The sequence below is a fragment of the Salvelinus sp. IW2-2015 genome, linkage group LG8 (assembly GCF_002910315.2).
Source record: "Salvelinus sp. IW2-2015 linkage group LG8, ASM291031v2, whole genome shotgun sequence".
Classification (NCBI taxonomy): Eukaryota; Metazoa; Chordata; class Actinopteri; order Salmoniformes; family Salmonidae; genus Salvelinus; species Salvelinus sp. IW2-2015.
This window is the reverse complement of record NC_036848.1, coordinates 43,850,402-43,873,032: the sequence shown is the minus strand read 5'-3', so window position 1 is coordinate 43,873,032 and position 22,631 is coordinate 43,850,402. Positions and strand designations below refer to the sequence as shown.

General features: G+C 42.1%; 1 protein-coding gene across 2 annotated transcripts; it reads left to right on the top strand.

The window, feature by feature from the left end:
* The first annotated feature begins 526 nt into the window (after nucleotides 1–526).
* On the top strand, nucleotides 527–22,337 carry si:ch1073-13h15.3 (inactive all-trans-retinol 13,14-reductase). Of its 2 annotated transcripts, XM_070444947.1 has the most exons (12): nucleotides 527–603; nucleotides 10,540–10,737; nucleotides 10,968–11,150; nucleotides 17,445–17,686; nucleotides 17,945–18,140; nucleotides 18,379–18,576; nucleotides 19,684–19,803; nucleotides 19,955–20,093; nucleotides 20,305–20,414; nucleotides 20,527–20,693; nucleotides 20,827–20,986; nucleotides 21,416–22,337. In XM_070444947.1, exons 2-12 carry the CDS (start codon nucleotides 10,581–10,583, stop codon nucleotides 21,580–21,582), a joined length of 1,839 nt encoding a protein of 612 aa, XP_070301048.1. In that variant the 5' UTR covers nucleotides 527–603; nucleotides 10,540–10,580; the 3' UTR covers nucleotides 21,583–22,337. The 2 variants fall into 2 exon arrangements, with proteins under 2 accessions (XP_070301048.1, XP_023849230.1); XM_023993462.2 differs by lacking the exon at nucleotides 527–603 and having other exon boundaries at nucleotides 10,480–10,737.
* Nucleotides 22,338–22,631: the final 294 nt, after the last annotated feature.

Below are 22,631 nucleotides of genomic sequence, written 5' to 3'. Positions count from 1 at the left end.
TCAGATAAAACGATACTAAGTATATTCACATGTCAGCAATAACTGATTACAACACACTGTTTTGCAATGAAGGTCTACAGTAGCCACAGCAGCACTCTGTAGGGTAACACCATGGTGTAGCTGAGGACAACTCCTTTCTGTCCTTTTCTGGGTACATTGACTTCAATAAGAAAAACCTAGGAGGCTTSTGGTTGTCACCCACTTCCATAGACAGTAATTATGATAACTTCCGGAGGACGTTCTCCAACCTATCAGAGCTCTTGCAGCATGAACTGACATGCTGTCCACCCAATCAAAGGATCAGAGAATTAATAAAGTACTGAATGCATAAGCTACAGCTAGCTAGCACTGCAGTGCATACAATGTGGTGAGTAGTTGACTCAAAGAGAGAGAAAGACAATAGTTGAACAGTTTTTAACAAATTAATTTCTTCAAAAATGAGAGAGTGAGATATTTTGTTGTCTTTTTTTTCACTTTTACTTACTTAGCTAGCAAATGCAGGTAGCTAGTTTAGCCTACACAAACACCCGGCTCAAACAAAGAGGGATGCTATGTTAGCTAGCTTGCTATAGCTATCCAACACTTGAACTCTTCCAAGTCAAGGTAAGCTTTTGATTTGATTAATTTATTGCCGGTATAACTGCTAAACTACTTGCTGAGTATACATTGTAGCGGGTTTACTAGTGCGTTAGTTCTAGTAGCTATGTTGATTATGACGTTGTAGGCTGTCTGTAGCAGTTAGCGGTTATGACATGAAGGTTTGGCTTGGAAAGATGTTTTTGCCTGGTCACAGACAGCTGATGTGTTGTGCACTGAAGACCACAAGCGAAGAGAAAATGTGAGAGGAGGAGAGTGAGTAGATGCGGGAAGGAATTATACAACGATCAAAGTGATCAGGCTGTTTGTATGTGGCTGCTATGAAAATGAACTGTGTTTGCGTGTGATCAGGGGTGTATTCATTCTACCGATTCTGTTGAAAAACATTTCTTAAACGGAAGCAAACGGGGAAGAATAAACTTGAATTTGTCCAATAGAAACTCTTGTTTGAAACTGTTGGACTAATTATTACACCCTAGATCAGCTAGGTCCAGGCATGAGTGTGCAAGGCAGTATTGAATGTGCCAATATCTGTCATCATTATTACTAAAATTTCTCTCGACCTGTGCACCTACATTGTAACATTTAATTGATAGGCTAGGTTGTAGCAACCTCATGATGGGTGTAGGGAACATTTTAGTATCATGTAGTAGCCTAAACTTAGCGATGTTACATTGAGCTGGGTGAATGGAATATGAATGACGGTCATCCAATATGCTGTAATAGAAATAAGGCCATGCTCATAAAAAAGAAAACCATCCTCCCCCATCTTAAACGGCACTGACTGCCACTGGCCTTCACGTGGTTACACGTGTCTTCAGTTTAGAATAATCTCTAAGATAAATTACACACAGGAGTTTGCTAACAAGTTCTCGAAAGAGTACCACAGTATGAGTCATAATACCCATAAGGTCAAAAAGGGAAATGGTTCCAATTATTTTTCCACCATTCACTTTTCCCATAGGGGATTTTAGAAACTCTTAAAATAAGGGTTGTGTTTTGTGTAGGCTTACCCTGGCATGATGTTATGATAACCGGGATTGACGAGAAAAGGATCGTCTAATCCAGCGGTGGGCAAATTTCTGGGCTTGAGGGCCATATCGGGATTTTGGGCCATATCGAAATTCAATGGAGTGGCTCATCGAGTGGCGCAGTACTTGCATTGCAGTGCTTGAGGCGTCACTACAGACCTGGGTTCGATCTCAGGCTGTGTCACAGCTGGCCGTGACTGGGAGACCCATGAGGCGGCGCACAATTGGCCCAGCGTCGTCCGGGTTAGGAGAGGGTTTGGCAGGCCGAGATTTCKTTGTCCCATTGTGCTCTAGCGACAAAAATCCAGAAAATCACATTGTATGATTTTTAAGTAATTAATTTTCATTTTATTGCATGACATAAGTATTTGATACATCAGAAAAGCAGAACTTAATATTTGCTACAGAAACCTTTGTTTGCAATTACAGAGATCATACGTTTCCTGTAGTTCTTGACCAGGTTTGCACACACTGCAGCAGGGATTTTGGCCCACTCCTCCATGCAGACCTTCTCCAGATCCTTCAGGTTTCGGGGCTGTCGCTGGGCAATACAGACTTTCAGCTCCCTCCAAAGATTCTCTATTGGGTTCAGGTCTGGAGAATGGCTAGGCCATTCCAGGACCTTGAGATGCTTCTTACGGAGCCACTCCTTAGTTGCCCTGGCTGTGTGTTTCGGGTCGTTGTCATGCTGGAAGACCCAGCCACGACCCATCTTCAATGATCTTATTGAGGGAAGGAGGTTGTTGGCCAAGATCTCGCGATACATGGCCCTATCCATCCTCCCCTCAATACGGTGCAGTCGTCCTGTCCCCTTTGCAGAAAAGCATCCCCAAAGAATGATGTTTCACCTCCATGCTTCACGGTTGGGATGGTGTTCTTGGGGTTGTACTCATCCTTCTTCTTCCTCCAAACACGGCGAGTGGAGTTTAGACCAAAAAGCTCTATTTTTGTCTCATCAGACACATGACCTTCTCCCATTCCTCCTCTGGATCATCCAGATGGTCATTGGCAAACTTCAGACGGGCCTGGACATGTGCTGGCTTGAGCAAGGAGACCTTGCGTGCGCTGCAGGATTTTAATCCATGACGGCGTAGTGTATTACTAAGGGTTTTCTTTGAGACTGTGGTCCCAGCTCTCTTCAGGTTATTGACCAGGTCCTGCCGTGTAGTCTGGGCTGATCCCTCACCTTCCTCATGATCATTGATGCCCCACGAGGTGAGATCTTTAATGGAGCCCCAGACCGAGGGTGATTGACCGTCATCTTGAACTTCTTCCATTTTCTAATAATTGCGCCAACAGTTGTTGCCTTCTCACCAAGCTGCTTGCCTATTGTCCTGCAGCCCATCCCAGCCTTGTGCAGGTCTACAATTTTATCCCTGATGTCCTTACACAGCTATCTGGTCTTGGCCATTGTGGAGAGGTTGGAGTCTGTTTGATTGAGTGTGTGGAGAGGTGTCTTTTATACAGGTAACGAGTTCAAACAGGTGCAGTTATACAGGTAATGAGTGGAGAGAGGAGGGCTTCTTAAAGAAAAACTAACAGGTCTGTGAGAGCTGAAATTCTTACTGGTTGGTAGGTGATCAAATACTTATGTCATGCAATAAAATGCAAATGAATTACTTAAAAATCATACAATGTGATTTTCTGGAATTTTGTTTTAGATTCCGTCTCTCACAGTGTAAGTGTACCAATGATAAAAATTACAGACCTCTACATGCTTTGGAAGTAGGAAAACCTGCTAAATCGGCAGTGTATCAAATACTTGTTCTCCCCACTGTATATGTCTTGTGGGCCGGATAGAAGTGGCCAGCGGGCCATACTTTGCCACCTCCCCCGGTCTAACCCATCGGGTATCTTACTGCAGTATTCACACACCCTTTTTATATTACAAAGTGGGATTGAAATTTATTTAATTTGCCTTTTTTTGTCAATGATCGACACGTAATACTCTGTGATGTGATGTCAAAGTGGAAGATCAATTCTACGATTTTAAAGAAATTCATGAAAAATAATACTAATATATCTTGATTAGATAAGTATACAACCCCCTGAATCAATACCTTTGACAGTGATTACAGCTGTGAATGTTGTTGAGTTAGTCTCGAAGAGCTTTGCATACATGGATCGCTCAAGATTTGGAATCTCCCTCCTACACACTGCTGCGACATGACCCACTGCAGTGGGTTCGGCCTGAAGCTCTAACAGGATAACTCATATATCCTAACATGAAATTATCAGGTAAAGACTGATTCAAAACTCACGCTCCCCACAAGGTCTTCGTCGCACGAAARGGCAGGCGTCACAAACACCAGGAATCTTCAACTTCAATTTCTCCAACTCCACACTTAACGCTACCCCAGAAATCACTCCTCTCAATGGCACCCTGTTCCTAAGACCAAAGCAAGATACAGATCCTGAACCAAGTTGCGTCGCACGGAGCGCATACTTCCTCTGGGTGGAAGAAACACAAACAAACATCACATGTCCACATGTACCTTCACCGACTCAACAGCACCAACCATCTTTTCCATCCAACCTAATACCACATATGGATCAGCCAAAAGGCCTGGATCCCCTTTCTCCAAAAGCCTCACTACCACTGAACCAATTCTTCTTTATCATAACCATGTCCCTCGATGCAAGACTCGGGCTCCAAACCCCTCACCACACCTTCCACCTCACTTAAATCTCCCTCATTCACTTCCATTTCACCTCCAGAACTCGGTCTGGCAACCAGCTCACTATGTTTGCACTTGACCACAGTCTTCTTCGACACACCATCTCCCCCTCTATCACCATCTCCATCAGATTTAAACTCAACCTCTGCTTCCCTCATTCTCTTCAACCTGTTTTTCCTCTTCCTCCAATCCTTCTCACAAATCCACCTTTCCGTAACATTTTCCCAATACTCATCTTCTCCATACTCTGGTACCGCAAAGTCGTCATCACTTGTCGATACGAGACTTTGTAGATTCCTCGCTTGGGCTGTTCAGCTGCTCTACAGTGGGCACCAGCATCTTGTCAACCTTAACGCACACGCGCTTCTTCTTCCATCCCATACCTCCACTAACCATTTTCTTGTCCACCTCTGTGTTGAATGCTTTTCCCAAGGGGCTGCGCCCTGATAGGTTCATCACTTTTAATTCCAGTCAAATGTCTCTTTGTGTACACTTTTATTCTCCCGTGTGTCTCTTCCTTGTTTAGGTGTGTCATCACTTCCTTGTTTGGCCGTAGATAGCTATTACCAGCTTATCGCCCTCTACTTTCCCAGCGTTATATTGCTCCTTTTTTGTTTTGTCAAGCAAATGTCTTTTAAGGGAGTATGTGAGCACAGGCGCCAGCTGAACCGAAGCATGCTGACGCCTTTAATAATTTATTTGTTTGCAACTTAGTAGTTACTATATTCATATGTGATAGCTATATAGGTTACTTTTGTGAATGTGCTTTCTTTGATGTACAGTATACAGTGCTAGACAAAATGTAATGGCTCTTGGTAAGACACAAATAAAAGTTTTTTTCCTATGCATAGTGCATATGGCTTAGTCAATCTGAATGTATAGATGAGTGTGTGCTATGAGTAAAGTCATTGCCTTGTTTCTCACAAAATGGCTATAGCACCTTCACCATTGGTATGCTAATGTTGGGTGCTGTAAACTGCTTTTCAAATTGCTTCAAACCGTTCTTACCCTATCATTTTATGTACAGTTGAAGTCGGAAGTTTACATACACTTAGGTTGGAGTCATTAAAACTTGTTTTTCAACCACCCCACAAATTTCTTGTTAACAAACTATAGTTTTGGCAAGTCGGTTAGGACATCTACTTTGTGCATGACTGTCAGGGTGTGATTTGGGGTGGGCATTCTATGTTTTGTTTTTCTATGATTTTGTAATTCTATGTTTTGGCCAGGTATGGTTCTCAATCAGGGACAGCTGTCTATCGTTGTCTCTGATTGGGAACCATACTTAGGTATCCCTTTTCCCTCCTCTCAGTGTGGGAAGTTAACTTTGTTTGTGGCACATAGCCCTTAAGCTTCACGGGTGTTTTGTATTGGTTATGTTTTTTGTCTGCGTCATTTCTAACAAATGGAATATGTACGCTCACCACGCTGCGCTTTGGTCTACTTCATTCGACGGCCGTGACAATGACACAAGTAATTTTTCCAACAATTGTTAACAGACAGATTATTTCACTTATAATTCACTGTATCACAATTCCAGTGGGTCAGAAGTTTACATACACTAAGTTCACTGTGTCTTTAAACAGCTTGGAAAATACAAGAAAATTATGTCATGGCTTTAGAAGCTTCTGATAGGCTAATTGACATCATTTGAGTCAATTGGAGGTGTACCTGTGGATGTATTTCAAGGCCTACCTTCAAACTCAGTGCCTCTTAGCTTGACATCATGGGAAAATTAAAAGAAATCAGCCAAGACCTCAGAAAAAAATTGTAAACTTCCAGAAGTCTGATTCATCCTTGGGAGCAATTTCCTAACACCTGAAGGTACCACGTTAATCTGTACAAACAATAGTACACAAGTATAAACACCATGGGACCACGCAGCCATCATACCGCTCAGGAAGGAGACGCATTCTGTCCCATAGAGATTAATGTACTTTTGTGTGAAAAGTGCAAATCAATCCCAGAACAACAGCAAAGGACCTTGTGAAGATGCTGCGGGAAACAGATACAAAAGTATCTATATCCACAGTAAAACCAGTCCTATATCGACATAACCTGAAAGGCCGCTCAGTAAGGAAGAAGCCACTGCTCCAAAACCGGCATAAAAAAGACAGACTATGGTTTGCAACTGCACATGGGGACAAAGATCGTACTTTTTGGAGAAATGTCCTCTGGCCTGATGAAACAAAAATAGAACTGTTTTGCCATAATGACCATCGTTATCTTTGGAGGAAAAGGGGGAGGCTTGCAAGCCGAAGAACATCATCCCAACTGTGAAGCACAGGGGTGGCAGCATCATGTTGTGGGGGTGCTTTGATGCAGGAGGGACAGGTGCACTTCACAAAATAGGTGGCATCATGAGGAATGAAAATTATGTGGATATATTGAAGCAACATCTCAAGACATCAGTCAGGAAGTTAAAGCTTGGTCCCAAATGGGTCTTAAGGACAACAAAGTCAAGGTATTGGAGTGGCCATCACAAAGCCCTGACCTCAATCCCATAGAAAATTTGTGGGCAGAACTGAAAATGCGTGTGCGAGCAAGGAGGCCTACAAACCTGACTCAGTTACACCAGCTCTGTCAGGAGGAATGGGCCAAAATTCACCAAACTTATTGTGGGAAGCTTGTGGAAGGATACCCAAAACATTTTGTTAAACAATTTAAAGGCAATGCTACCAAATACTGATTGAGTGTATGTAAACTTCTGACCCACTTGGAATGTGATGAAAGAAATTAAAGCTTAAATAAATAATTCCCTCTACTATTATTCGGACATTTCACATTCTTTAAATAAATTGGTGATCCTAACTGACCTAATACAGGGAATGTTTACTAGGATTAAATGTCAGGAATTGTGAAAAACTGAGTTTAAATGTATTTGCCGAAGATGTATGTAAACTTCCGACTTCAACTGTATATTTTGAGTTGCTCGAAAGTTGTTTTGATTTAACTTCAGGAAATTTACATACATTATTTCAAAATTCTGGTTATTTTGTTTATTTTCTCATTTTCAATGTGATTACATTTTCTCTCAGAGGAGGAGTTTGATATCTTTTGTATTCATCTGACTGACTTGATAAAAACATCTGAAGTTATCCAATCGGATAAACAGACTATTTTCAAATCAAATCAAATGTTATTGGTCACATACACATATTTAGCAGATGTTATTGTGGATGTAGCGAAATGCTTGTGTTCCTAGCTCCAACAGTGCAGGAGTATCTAACAATTCACAACAATACACACAAATCTAAAAGTAAAACACTGGAATTAAGAAATATATAAACATTAGGACGAGCAATGTCGGAGAGGCATTGACTAAAATACAATAAAATACAGTATATAAATATAAAATGAGTAAAGCAGTATATAAACATTATTAAAGTAACTAGTGTTCCATTATTAAAATGACCAGTGATTACATGACTATGTACATAGGGCATCAGCCTCTAAGATGCAAGGTTGAGTAACTGGGTGGTAGCCAGCTAGTGATGGCTCTTTAACAGTCTGATGGCCTTGAGATAGAAGCAGTTTGTCAGTCTCTCAGTCCCAGCTTTGATGCACCTGTACTGACCTCGCCTTCTGGATGATAGCGGGGTGAACAGGCCGTGGCTCGGGTGGTTGATGTCCTTGATGATCTTTTTGGCCTTCCTGTGACATCGGGTGCTGCAGATGTCCTGTAAGGCAGGCAGTGTGCCCCCGGTGATGCATTGGGCAGACCGCACCACCCTCTGAAGAGTCCTGTGGATGAGGGTGGTGCAGTTGCCGCGGCTAGGGATGCCGTCTGGGCTGGCAGCCTTGCGAGGGTTAACACGCTTTAACGTCTTACTCACATCGGCTACGGAGAACGAGAGCCCACAGTCCTTGGGAGCGGGCCACGTCAGTAGCACTGGGTTATCCTCAAAGCGGGTGAAGAAGGTGTTTCGCTTGGCCAGAAGCAAGGCGTCGGTGTGCGCGACATGGCTGGTTTCCCCTTTGTAATCCGTGATTGTCTGTAGAGCCTGTCACATACGTCTCGTGTCTAAGCTGTTGAATTGCGACTCCACTTTGTCTCTGTTCTGACGTTTTGCCTGTTTGATTGCCTTACTGATAGAATAACCACACTGTTTGTATTCGACCATATTTCCAGTCACCCTGGTTAAATGCGGTCATTCGGGCTTTACATTTTGCGTGAATGCTGCCATTTATCCACGGGTTTTGGTTTAGGTAGGTTTTAATAGTCACAGCGGGATCAACATCCCCTATACACTTCCTGATGAACTCAGTCACAGTGTCCGTGTATATGTCAACGTTATTCTCAGAGGCAACCCGGAACGTATCCCAGTCCGCGTGATCAAAACAATCATGAAGCATGGATTCTGATTGGTCAGACCAGTGTTGAATATACCTTAGCACGGGTACTTCCTGTTTGAGTTTRTGCCTATAGGAAGGGAGGAGCAGAATGGAGTCGTGATCTGATTTGCCGAAGAGAGGGCGGGGGAGGGCCTTGTAMRCATCCCGAAAGGGGGAGTAACAATGGTTGAGAGTCTTTGAAGCACAAGAACTACAGTCAATGTGTTGATAGAACTTCAGTACCATTTTCCTCAAATTTGCTTTGTTAAAATCCCCAGCTACAATAAATGTMGCCTCAGGATATGTGGTTTCCATTTTGTACAAAGTCCAGTATAGTTCCTTGAAGGCAGTTGTGGTATCGGCTTGAGGGGGAATATACACGGCTGTGACTATAACCGAAGAGAATTATCTTGGGAGGTAATACAGTCTGCATTTGATTGTGAGGTATTCTAGGTCGGGTGAACAAAAGGACTTGGGTTCCTGTACATTATCACAGTAGTTAATCATGAAACATACACCACCGCCTTTCTTCTTCCCAAAGAGTTATTTATTCCTGTCTGTGCGATGTACTGTGAACCCAGCTGGCTGTATGGACATGGACAGTATATCCGCAGAGAGCCATGATTACGTGAAACAGAGTATTTTACAGTCCCTGATGTCTCTCTGGAAGGAGATCCTCGTCTACTTTATTGTCTAGGGACTGAACATTAGCGAGTAATATACTCGGAAGTGGTGGATAGTGTGCACGCCTCTTGAGTCGGACTAGATGTCCACTCTGAATACCTCTTCTCCATCGGCTGCATCTTGGAGCAGACTCTGGGATAAGTTCCATTGCTCTGGGGTCGTATTTTTGGTAATAATGCTGGTGAGTTACCGTCGATCTGATATCCAAAACTTATTTCCGGCTGTATGTAATAAAACAAAAAACGTTCTGGACTAATGTAAAAAAGAACACACAAAAAACGAAATACTGCAAAGTTGCTTAGAAGCTAGAAGCAGAGCTACCGTATCTGCCAGCACCGACTATTTTATCTTAATTGAAATGTTGAAATCATTTGTGATTCTTTTCTTTTTTTTTGATGTACCTTCAGTTCTGGGTTTTGCTCTTACAAAGAATAGAGCATTCCTTTCTAGCTTGCATGCAGGAAGCTTTTACCTAAGGTCATTTGCATGTCTAATGAAGGACAATGGTTTGTGTTGTCTCAGGAATGCTGCTCTCCAACCCACATTGTTTCACCACTCTGGGTAGCAAAGGTTCTGTTGTGAGAACACCCTGTAGATCTGATATCTGAGTGGAAGTTAACTCAACAGTAGTGATATTGGTCAAAACTCAGATTTTGAATCCAAACAACTCAGATGTTATAACAGGCTCTAAGATTCATTGTCTCTTTCTATTTGTTRCTGACCTGCGCTGGTGAGATTTTCTCTCCACCCGAGGGACTCTTTCAGGCTATGACTTTTCTCTCTCTCTTCCTCTCTGATCATGCCTAGAACAATGCCTTGCAATGCTTGTTAATGCTTTGTAACGTATGCCTTGTATGTGATAGAATTTTTTTTACAAAATAATTAAATACACTTGTTTTTAGAATTCGATTCTCAGATCTTTCTTGATAGCCAATTCCTGTAACTCAACTATGGTCTCTTGCAGATTGCTAAATCATCTTCATGGTGTGGCGGTACAGCCCTGCTGCACCACAGGGTCTTTCACATCTTGATCTTTATTGTCAGTCATAGTCATAACAAGATAATTGAGTGTTGCACAAACTAATTTGCTTATCACTTTCCATCGCAGACCTTTAGCACTTCCCTCAATAAAAGGGTCCTGTAAATGGTATATGTGTTTCAAAAATGTCAAGACTCTCTGCTGTCAACTCTCCTTCCTCCTGCCTTATTGACAGGCAGATAATTCCGTGCTTGATTGCTCTGTGCAGTCTTTATCATGTGGCTGTTGATATTCTTAGCCTGGTTGGTGATATGGGCTGGAGGGACGTACTGGTATCTTTTCGGCAAGCCAAGCCCTTTCTCTCTGGAGTCAGTGAGGCCTCCGGGACCCCGGGAGTTTGACCAGAGAAAGAGGGACAAAGTCATCAAACAAGGTAAGGTAAAGCTCTGGGTTGATTATTTGACTATGACTGTGATTTTGGGAGCATTCTAATCAATCTCTGAGCGTTAGAAGAGATATCATGTATGTATTGTCATCTAGGAGCAAAGACAAGGAATGCCCCAATGAAAATGAAATTTAGATGCCCTATGTTTATGACCATTAGAGGAAGATGGGTAATTTATGACAACCACTTTTTGATCTGGAATTTTGTTTTCTGTCCAGGTTTCAGTGTTGACAAAGTGCCCCAGAACCTGGATGCCATAGTGATTGGTAGTGGCATTGGGGGCCTGACGGTGGCGGCCACGTTGGCCAAAGTGGGGAAGAAGGTCCTGGTCCTGGAACAGCATGACCAGTCAGGAGGCTGCTGTCACACCTACGTAGAGAAAGGATTTGAATTTGATGTTGGTAAGACAGAGGTCTTGTTCATTTGTATTTGTATTTATTAAGGATTCCTGCCAAGGCAGCAGCTACTATTACTGGGGTCCAGCAATATTAAGGCAGTTAGAGTGCATTCGGAATGTATATAGACCCCTTGACTTTTTCCACATTTTGTTACGTTACAGCCTTATTCTAAAATGTATTAAATGTATATTTTTACTCATCAATCTACACACAATACCCCATAATGACGAAGAAAAAAAGGTTTTTAGACACTTTTGCAAATTTATTAAAAATTTAAAAAACAGAAAAATCACATTTACATAAGTATTCAGGCCCTTTACTCAGTACTTTGTTGAAGCACCATTGGCAGCGATTACAGCCTCAAGTCTCCTTTGGTATGATGCTACAAGTTTGGCAAACCTGTATTTTGGGACTTTTTCCCATTCTTCTCTGCAGATCCTATCAAGATCTGTCAGATTGGATGGGGCGCGTTGCTGCACAGCTATTTTCAGGTCTCTCCAGAGATGTTCGATCATGTTCAAGTTCGGGCTCTGACTAGGCCATTCAAGGACATTCTGATACTTGTCCTGAAGCCCCTCCTGCATTGTCTTGGCTGTGTGCTTAGGGTCGTTGTCCTGTTGTAAGGTGAACCTTCGCCCCCAGTCTGAGGTCCTGCTCTGGAGCAGGTTTTCATCAAGGATCTCTTGATGAAATGTACTTTGCGCCGTTCATCTTTGCCTTGGTCCTGACTAGTTTCCCAGTCCCTGCCGCTGAAATGGTTCCAGGTTTCCTCCAGACGTGAAACTTGGCATTCAGGCCAAAGAGTTCAATCTTGGTTTCATCAGACCAGAGAATCTTGTTTCTCATGGTCTGAGAGTCCTTTAGGTGCCTTTTGGCAGTGGCTGTCATGTGCCTTTTACTGAGGAGTGGCTTCCGTCTGGCCACTCTACCATAAAGGCCTGATTGGTGGAGTGCTGCAGAGATGGTTGTCCTTCTGGAAGGTTCTCCCATCTCCACAGAGGAACTCTAGAGCTCTGTCAGAGTGACCATTGGGTTCTTGGTAACCTCTCTGACCAAGGCCCTTCTCCCTCGATTGCTCAGCTCGAGGAAGAGTCGTGGTGGTTCAAAACTTCTTCCATTTAAGAATGGAAGGCCAATGTGTTCTTGGGGACCTTCAATGCTGCAGAAATGTTTTGGATACCCTTCCCCAGATCTGTGCCTCAACACAATCCTATCTCGGAGCTTTACAGACAATTCCTTCGACCTCATGGCTTGGTTTTTGCTCTGACATGCACTGTCAACTGTGGGAGCTTATATAGACGTGTGTGCCTTTCCAAATCATGTCCAATGAATTGAATTTACCACAGGTGGACTCTGTCACGAACCGGCTCGAAGTTCATAACAAAAGGGAGACAATGTGGAGATAAAGAATAACAAAATGTATTCATTAACTGAAGTAAAGTAAATACAATTAACAATGGTGTGTGTAATCAGTAGTGTAAGTGAGTGGTTGCGTGTATACATATGATAATGAGGGGTGTTGAAAGGTGCCAAACAAACAAAACATCCACAAAAATGCCACAACCAAAATCTGTAAGTGTGTCTGCATGGAGAGAGTCTCCTTATTGAATGGGGAAGAGGTGCATTTATCCTGGTGTGTCCCATTTCGCTGACGACCCTCACAGCCCCGCCCACCGACATCCTATTAAGGAAAACAAGAGCAAAGAGAGAGAATTCGGCAGACAGAGTGGGAGGGTCGTCACAACTCCAATCAAGTTGTAGAAATCAAGTTTATTTTATATAGCCCTTCGTACATCAGCTAATATCTCGAAGTGCTGTACAGAAACCCAGCCTAAAACCCCAAACAGCAAGCAATGCAGGTGTAGAAGCACGGTGGCTGGGAAAAACTTCCTAGAAAGGCCAAAACCTAGGAAGAAACCTAGAGAGGAACCAGGTTATGAGGGGTGGCCAGTCCTCTTCTGGCTGTGCCGGGTGGAGATTATAACAGAACATGGCCAAGATGTTCAAAATGTTCATAAATGACCAGCATGGTCAAATAATAATCAGGAATAAATTTCAGTTGGCTTTTCATAGCCGATCATTAAGAGTTGAAAACAGCAGGTCTGGGACAGGTAGCACGTCCGGTGGACAGGTCAGGGTTCCATAACCGCAGGCAGAACAGTTGAAACTGGAACAGCAGCAAGGCCAGGTGGACTGGGGACAGCAAGGAGTCATCATGCCCGGTCGTCCTGACGCATGGTCCTAGGGCTCAGGTCCTCCGAGAGAGAGAAAGAAAGAGAGAAAGAAAGAGAGAAGGAGAGAATTAGAGAGAGCATACTTAAATTCACACAGGACACTGGATAAGTACTCCAGATATAACCAACTGACCCTAGCCTCCCGACACATAAACTACTGCAGCATAAATACTGGAGGCTGAGACAGGAGGGGTCAGGAGACACTGTGGCCCCATCCGATGATACCCCCGGACAGGGCCAAACAGGAAGGATATAACCCCACCCACTTTGCCAAAGCACAGAAACAGCTCAAGGATGATCAATGGAAACAGGATGGACCTGAGCTCGATTTTGAGTCTCATAGCAAAGGGTCTGAATACTTATGTAAATAAGGTATTTCTGTTTTTTTTATTTTTAATACATTTGAAAAACCTCTTTTCGCTTTGTCATTATGGGGTATTGTGGGTAGATTGCTGATGATTTTATTTATTTAATCCATTTTAGAATAAGTCTGTAACGTAACAAAATGTGGAAAAAGTCAATGGGTCTGACCACTTTCCGAAGACACTGTATATACAATTTAAAATATTACATGACATTGCATTTCATAATACTTTTCACAACACATTAAGTGTGTTCCCTCAGGCCACTACTTTACTTCCATAAATCTACAATACAAAATCCACGTGTACGTGTGTGTACAGTGCATGTCTTATCATGTGTATGTGTGTCTGTGCCTGTGTGTCTCTTCACAGTCCCTGCTGTTCCATAAGGTGTATTTTTATCKGTTTTTAAAAATCTGATTCTACTGCTTGCATCAGTTACCTGATGTGGGATAGAGTTCCATGTAGCCATGGCTCTATGTACAGTAGTACTGTACGCCTCACATAGTTTTTTCTTGACTTGGGGATTGTGAAAAGACATTTGGTGGAATGTCTTGTGTGGTATGCATGCGTGTCCGAGCTGTGTGCTAGTCGTTTAAACAGACACCTCAGTGCATTCAGCAAGTCAACACAGACTTCTCCCCATCCTAGCTACTATTGTATCAACATGTTTTGACCATGACAATTCACAATTCAGGGTTACTCCAAGCAGTTTAGTCACCTCAACTTGCCTCAATTTCCACATGATTTATTACAAGATTTAGTTGAGGTTTAGGGTTTAGTGAATGATTTGTCCCAAATGCAATGCTTTTAGTTTTAGAAATATTTAGGACTAACTTATTCCTTGCCACCCATTCTGAAACTAACTCCAGCTCTTTGTTAAGTGTTGCAGGGATTTAACTCCCTGTAGTAGCTGACATGTATAGTGTTAAGTCATCCACATACATAGAAACAGTGGCTTTACTCAAAACATGTCATTAGTAAAGACTGAAAAAAGTAAGGGGCCTAGACAGCTGCCCTGGGGAATTTCTGATTCTACCTAGATTATGTTGGAGAGGCTTCAATTAAAGAACACCCTCTGTGTTTTGTTAGACAGGTAACTCTTTATCCACAATATAGCAGGGGGTGTAAAGCCATAACACATGCGTTTTTTCAATCAGCAGACTATGATCGATAATGTCAAAAGCTGCACTGAAGTCTTAACAGGACAGCCCCCACAATCATATTATCATCTATTTCTCTCAGCCAATCATCAGTCATTTGTGTAAGTGCCGTGTTTGTTGAATATCTTTCCCTATAAGCATGCTGAAAGTCTGTTGTCAATTTGTTTACAGTAAAATAACACGGTATCTGGTCAAACACAATTTTTTCAAAAACTTTACTAAGGGTTGGTAACAGGCTGATTGTTCGCCTATTTGAGCCAGTAAAGGCAGCTTTACTATTCTTGGGTAGCAGAATTACTTTTGCTTCCCCCCAGGCCTGAGGGCACAGACTTTCTAGTAGGCTTAGATTGAAGATATGGCAATATTGTCCTCAGTAATTTTCCATCCAAGTTGTCAGACCCCGGTGGCTTATCATTGTTGATAGATAAGAATACTTTTTTCGCCTCTTCCACACTCACTTTACAGAATTACAATGCTTGTCTTTCATAATGTTATCAGTTATACTTGATTGTGTCAGCATTTGGTTGTTAACATGTCATGCCTAAGTTTGCTAATCTTGCCAATTAAAGAAATGGTTAAAGTAATTGGCAATATCAGTGGGTTTGTTATGAATGAGTCATCTGACTCAATGAGTTTGAGTTWGCTTTTTTGCCCAAAATTTCATTTAAGGTACTCCAAAGCTTTTTCCTATAATGTTTCATGTAATTTATCTTTGTTTCATAGTATAGTTTCTTCTTCTTTTTATTCAGTTTAGTCACATGATTTCTCAAATTATAGTACATTTGCTAATCGGTTGTGCAGCCAGACTTATTTGCCATTCCTGTTGTCTCATCCCTCTCAACCATAAAATGGTTCAATTCCTCATCAATCCACGGGTTTAACAGTAATTTTCTTAATGGGTGCAAGCTTATTAGTAACTGAAATAAGTAATTTCATGAATGTGTCAAGTGCAGTTTCTGGTTGTCATCATTACAAACCACAGACCAACAAGTATCCTTAACATCAACAACATAGGAATCCCTACAAAACTTATGTTTGACCTCTTATACACTATATTAGGTCCAGCCTTTGGAACTTTGGTTTTCCTAAATATGGCTACTATATTGTGATCACTACATCCGATGGATTTGGATACTGCTTTAAAGCAAATTTCTGCTACATTAATAAATATGTGATCAATATATGTTGTTGATTTCATTACGATCTTATTTGTAACTACCCTGGTAGGTTGACTGATAACCTGAACCAGGTTCCAGGCACTGGTTACAGTTTGAAGCTTTTTCTTGAGTGGGTAGCTTGATGAAAGCCAGTCAATATTTAAATCACCCAGAAAATATACCTCTCTGTTGATATCACATACATTATCAAGCATTTCACAGATGTTATCCATATACTGACTGTTAGCACTTGGTGGTCTATAGCAGCTTCCCACAACAATGTGCTTTAGGTGAGGCAGATGAAACTGTAGCCATTTTACTTCAACAGTAATTAACATGAGATCCTCTCTAAGCTTTACAGGAATGTGGTTCTGAATATAAACAGCAACACCTCCACCATTGGCATTTCTGTATTTTCTGTAAATGTTATAACCATGTATTGCTACCACTGTATCATCAAATGTATTATCTAAGTGAGTTTCAGAGATTGTCAGAATATGAATGTCATCTGGTTACTAGCAAATTATTGATTTCATGAACCTTGTTTCTTAAGCTACATATGTTAAACGTGGGCTATTGTTAGCACTTTTTTAGGATGCTTGATTGTTTTCATTGCTTTACTGGGAAGCTTAGTAGGAGTAGACATGCTCATGTTATTTATGTTAGTGCAGGGTGAGCTGCACACAGTGGACTTCCTACTAGGGCACACTGCCTCAGTGCTAACAGTATAACTCTGGTTCATAGGCACATGATTACTGCATACAATAGCTGTAGGATCAGCAGAGGCATTCAGGGCAGCTAGATTTGTTTCCTTACATTTTGTCTACCAACGCTCATGGGATAATGTACATTTGCTGAATCATTATGACAACTCAGCGACACAATGGTAGGGATTAACCAAGCTGGGCTTTGGGTCATTGTTTTGGCATTCTCACACTGATAACTTGTATTCAATAGACCACATGTCATTGAACGTTTACTATGACTTATTCCAAGTATTCAATGTATCATGCATTGCTTTGGAGTGAACACATTTGAAATGAGCACAAATGCCATCTAAATGTAATTAATTCACAAACAAGAAGCTGTGTTGAGAAGAAGGGCCTGCTTCTTTCTCTAAAAGCTAGATGGGCATTTGGCAAAGTCAAAATTGGCTATATCATGAAAATGTACATTGGTCTTAATTTAAGGTTAGGATTAGGCTCATGTTAATTTAGCAATGTGATTAAGGTAAAGTTTAAAATCTTTAAGAAGATTAATTGTAGAAATAGGCGAGTTTATGTTTTTGCCATTTGCCCAGATAGTGGCACCCCAGTCAATGGCTTTGTGACCTGATGTAACATCTTATTGAAGCATGATTTATCCCCATTGTCCCATCCAGGTCTCCACTTTATCGGCCAGCTTCATGAGAACAGTCTGCTGCGTATTGCCTTCGACCAGATCACCGAGGGCCAGTTGGAGTTTGTGGAGCTGGACCAGCACTTTGACACCATCCAGATTGGTGAGGGAGAGGACAAACGCGAGTACACCATCTTCTCTGGCAAGACAGAGATGGAGGCTCACCTGAAAAATCAGTTTCCAGACGATGTCACTGCCATTGAAACRTTTTTCAAAATCATGAAGGTACTTTCTTTTTTTCATTTCAGGGGTTTTGTTGGTAATGAGAACACTGAAGTGATCAAATGAGTATCGACAGTATGGTAGTCACCTGAACCCATCACCTAGCGACCTCGTCAAGAGATTTGGATCTCTTGGCGTAACAGCTGAGACATTTGGTTGACAGTCCCAAGTTCTTAGGTTCAAGCCCTGGTTGGGACTACCCTCTGACTTCACTACAGTATAATAACTTTTTACCTCAAATGTCCTTTAATATCATGCCAGGTGTCAGCCAAGAAGACTCACTATCTGGCCTCTCTGAAGCTGATCCCCCAGTGGCTGGCTCTGTTCTTGCTGAAGTCCGGCATCACACACCTCTGCTCCTCCATCTTTACCCTCTCTGGTACTGGAGCTACAGACCTGGTGAGCACCTTGACCACCAACAAGGACCTTCACGTCATCTTCAGTTACCTCTTCTACGGTACTTGGTCTTAACGTTCTAGATTCTATTGTATTGCATTCTATACTAAACTATACTATTCCATTCCATTCTAATATTTCAGTATTATTATATATATTCAGAATGATATTCTATGCTTGGAAAGAGCCCAAGTCAAACTGAGCCACAACTGGACTATGGCAACCAAGGAATATCTGTCATAATTCATGAAATAGAACTGAGGTAGCTAATAGTTTATTTTCTGTCCCCCCCCCCCCAGGTGTCCCCCCCAAGGATTCCAGTGTTATGATCAATGCTCTTCTGTTGCACCACTACAAGAGAGGAGCGTACTACCCTAAAGGAGGAGCCAGTGAGATCTCCTACCACATCATCCCTGTCATCCAGAAGTCTGGAGGCAACGTCCTGGTCAGAGCACCTGTCACTCAGATCCTGGTCAACAATGACGGGGCAGCATATGGTGAGAATACAGATATTGTCCATATCCGTTTCACAATGGACAAGTTTTAATACTCACCACTGCATCAAAAGGTTGGTCCTCATTGAAGTCCTGTAGATCACTTCATTACTTCCTTTTAGTTTACAAAGCTCTACTACACAAGCTTCCAACTGACTTAACTTCATTGCTGAAGTATAAAAGAATGAGCTACCAAACCCACTTGCAGGGTTGGTTAACTCTTGAGGTCCCTCTGGTCTTGACCAATTTACGTAAATCCTCCTTTAGTTTTAGTGCCCCCAACATGCAAAATTCCTTGCATCTTGATTCCCTGGTGCCGCTAGGGAAGTTTAGGACTCTGGTGTTAAATGAATTAATTGAGGATTGCAGTTGTTTTGATTGATTGTAATGGTTTATTTGTTGAAATTGTAGTATTGTAATTGTACCTTGTAGGTTTTTTATTCTTGTTTTATTTGGAATGTTCATTTTCTTGATTGTAAATATGTTTGTACATAGGGCACCATTGTGAATGATACTCTGGTCTCAATTGGGCTCCCCTAAATAAATAAAAGTAAAAAAATATATATTTTTCCTTTATTTAACTAGGCAATTCAGTTAAGAAGAAATTCTTATTTACAATGACGGCCTACAGCGGCCAAATCCGGACGACGCTGGGCCAATTGTGCACCGTCCTATGGGACTCCCAATCACAGCCGGTTGTGATACAGCCTGGAATCGAACCAGGGTGTCTGTGCTGACGCCTCAAGCACTGAGATGCATTGCCCTAGACTGCTGATCCACTCAGCTGACAATCATGATATGGTCCATATCCGTTTCACAATGGACAAACAGAGTCCTATTGTAATTATTCAGTCCCTGAAACATAGGACAGATGTGAAAACTATAATAACAGCCCAAAGACAAATGACATGCACAGTCCACACAGTCTCCCCTTGTTGTGCTGGGAGAGTAAGTGTCCCATCGCTTATTTCCGCATGCAAGAATTACGAAGACTTAAAGAAGCTTGTCCTATTTCTAATCACAAAATATATTTCCATGAGGAGATCATGTTGATATTTCAAAGGCATACAATGTCTTTCTGAGTCTTCTCCTGTTTGTTTCCATTGCCAGGTGTAAAGGTGAGAAAGGGACAGGAGGAGGTGGAGGTACATGCTCCTGTGATCATCTCCAACTGTGGTCTGTTCACCACCTTCCAGAAATTACTGCCCCCTGAGACCCAGACCAAGCCAGGTGAGCTACACTGGTCAAACTAACAACATATAGGATTTCAATCAGTTGATTGATTGATTGATCAGTCGATAGGTGTTGCCTTATAATGTTCTATCTTACTACTGTAAAGTCTTGCTATGGGTTGATGGTAAAACACTTTTTTTGCTAACAGACATCCAGGAACGTTTGGACATGATGAAACATGGCAGAGGATCATTATTGGTCTTCTCTGGCTTTGATGGAACCCAAGAGGAGCTGGGTATTGTCTCCACCAACTTCTGGCTCTTCAAAAATAATGATATGGATGGCTCGTAAGTACCAGGCACCGAATCCTCTTTCAGAATTGAAATGATATGATATCGCCCTCTGTACTCACAAGGTGGCGCTGCTGCATAAACAATGAGTACAAGCAGTTACTATGGCATCACTACATAGCCTACAGTCATATATGGAGATTAGTTTCATTGATGCATCATCACTCCAGCATTCTCCAGATGTTTACAGCCTTGTTGTTTTGTGTAGAATGGAAGGGTTCTTTGCCATGAGTAAAGAGGATGCACCTGATAACATCCCTATGATGTTCATCACCTTCCCCTCTGCCAAAGATCCTACTGCCAAGACGAGACACCCAGGTAGGATAATGTACCAATGAATATCAAAGATAATGCAGTCAAAGTGTGTGTACTTCTTTGTGCCACAAATACGCTGCAGATGTGTCGGATGTATACCATGTTACATTTCCAGGGAAATCCTGCATGACGATATTGACCATGGTGAAGTACGAGTGGTTTGAGGAATGGGCAGATACTTCAGTAAGGAAAAGGGGAGATGACTACATCAACTACAAAATGAAATTTGCAAACAATCTTTTTGACTGGGCATGCACCCTATTCCCCAAGCTGAGGGAAAAGGTATGAACAAGTGTTTTTCAATTAACATACAGTAGTGTATATTGTCTCTCTCTCTGTGCCTGTCTGTGTTTGTGGCTTTTTAGAGGTTAATCCATGTTAATTGATAACGTCTCTATGCTCTGTTTGTTTCCAGTTGGTGTTCCAGGATGTTGCGACCCCCCTGACTAACATGCACTACCTGGGAGCCCAGCGCGGGGCCATGTACTCTGCTGAGCACAACCTGGACCGCTTCCATGCTGAGGCTGTGGCCAGGAACCGCTGCTCTACCCCTGTCAAAAACCTCTTTATCTCAGGTAACACTCCTGGAACTTCTCCTCTAATGCTTCTCCGTAAAGATTAAATCATTTATAAAGTGAGACAAAATGTGCATTAGCCGTAAAGTCTATTTTGTATGAGCTATATAGTCAKATTTTGTGAAGAATATTTACAGTTACAAACTCGTTTGATTTTTAAAAAATGTACTGGGTGGCAGATAACCTACTTGTTTAGAGTATTGGGCCAGTAACTGAAAGGTTGCTGGTTTGAATCCCCAAGCTGACTAGGTGGAAAAAATATGTTGATGTGCCATCGAGCAAGGCACTTAACCCCAATTGCGCCTGTAAGTCGCTCTGGATAAGAGCGTCTGCTAAATTATGTAAATGTACTGTATGTGAGGGAGCTTGCATGTCTTCAGGCCATCTTTGCCTTATCTTATATGGTTTGTGTGGATGTACCTTTTCCAGGGCAGGATGTGTTCAGCTGTGGGATAGCAGGAGCGTTGCACGGGGGTCTCCTGTGTGCCTCCACAGTCCTGGACCACATTGTCTACATCGACCTCCTCTTCCTCAAGAAGAAGCTGAAGAAGCAGAAAGTCAGAAAGATGGCCAGGCTGGTTAAGAAGCTCGAGTGAGGAGACTGCACTCCATTTCTACGCTCCGGAGCGAAGTTTCCCCTGTAATTGAACTTTCCCCTCCCCCAATCCTAACCTAAATCATTAGTTGGGACAATTTAAAACTGACCCAAGACCAGCGTCTAGGGCCAGCTTCACCCTACACATTACTTCTACAGTAAGGTAGCCTATACAGGGTCGGAAAAGAAGAAGAAACCGCTAACATCCGGTTTTCAGGGATACAGCATCTTCAACATAGCTTCCATTTCCTCTGAAAACCGCATGTAGAGACCACAGGAGGTTGGTGGTGCCTTACTTGGGGAGGATGGGCTCGTGGTAATGGCTGGAGTGCAATAGGAGGAATGGTATCAAATACAACAAACACATGGATTCCATGTGTTTGATGCCATCACATTCGCTTCGTTCCAGCCATTATTGTGAGCCGTCCTCCCCTCAGCAGCCTCCACTGGTAGGGACTGCTCAAGCGGTTCTTTTACGCCTGCTAGGTTAACAGTAAGGCTGTTCTCTACTTCCTCCGCAGGACTAAGTCTGAACTGCAGGTTTCATTCTGATACTATGACATCATAACAAGCTGAGGAGATGGAATCCCAACAAACCATTTCTGGTTACATCTTCATTCCTAGAACATTAGCATGAATGTTCTGAGAGGGGTAAAATGGTTAACACTTTTGGTTAAAACGTTTGACAGAGTTTCCCAGGGATGTATACATATTGTATGTAACTTTACAATTACAGATTGATTTGTAAATACAGAATCTGCCAATGGAAAGTAATCCTTGAATATTTATGCACCACTTACACTGTGTCAAAGTTTTAAATGTTTTAATGTGAATCATTTAATATTGTATTATTGTAAACATGTAACATGGTAAGACCAGGTTCCAGGATAAAGTGACTAAGGGGACAGTTGAAATCGGCTATCGGGCACAATTTTTGGGTTCTTGCATTGGAATTATATTGAATTCTGCTTATATCAGCTTATACCACAATAAACATTTCAAACCGACACTCTGAGATCATTGAGTGCTTTTGAAGTGACAGGTTGGCGC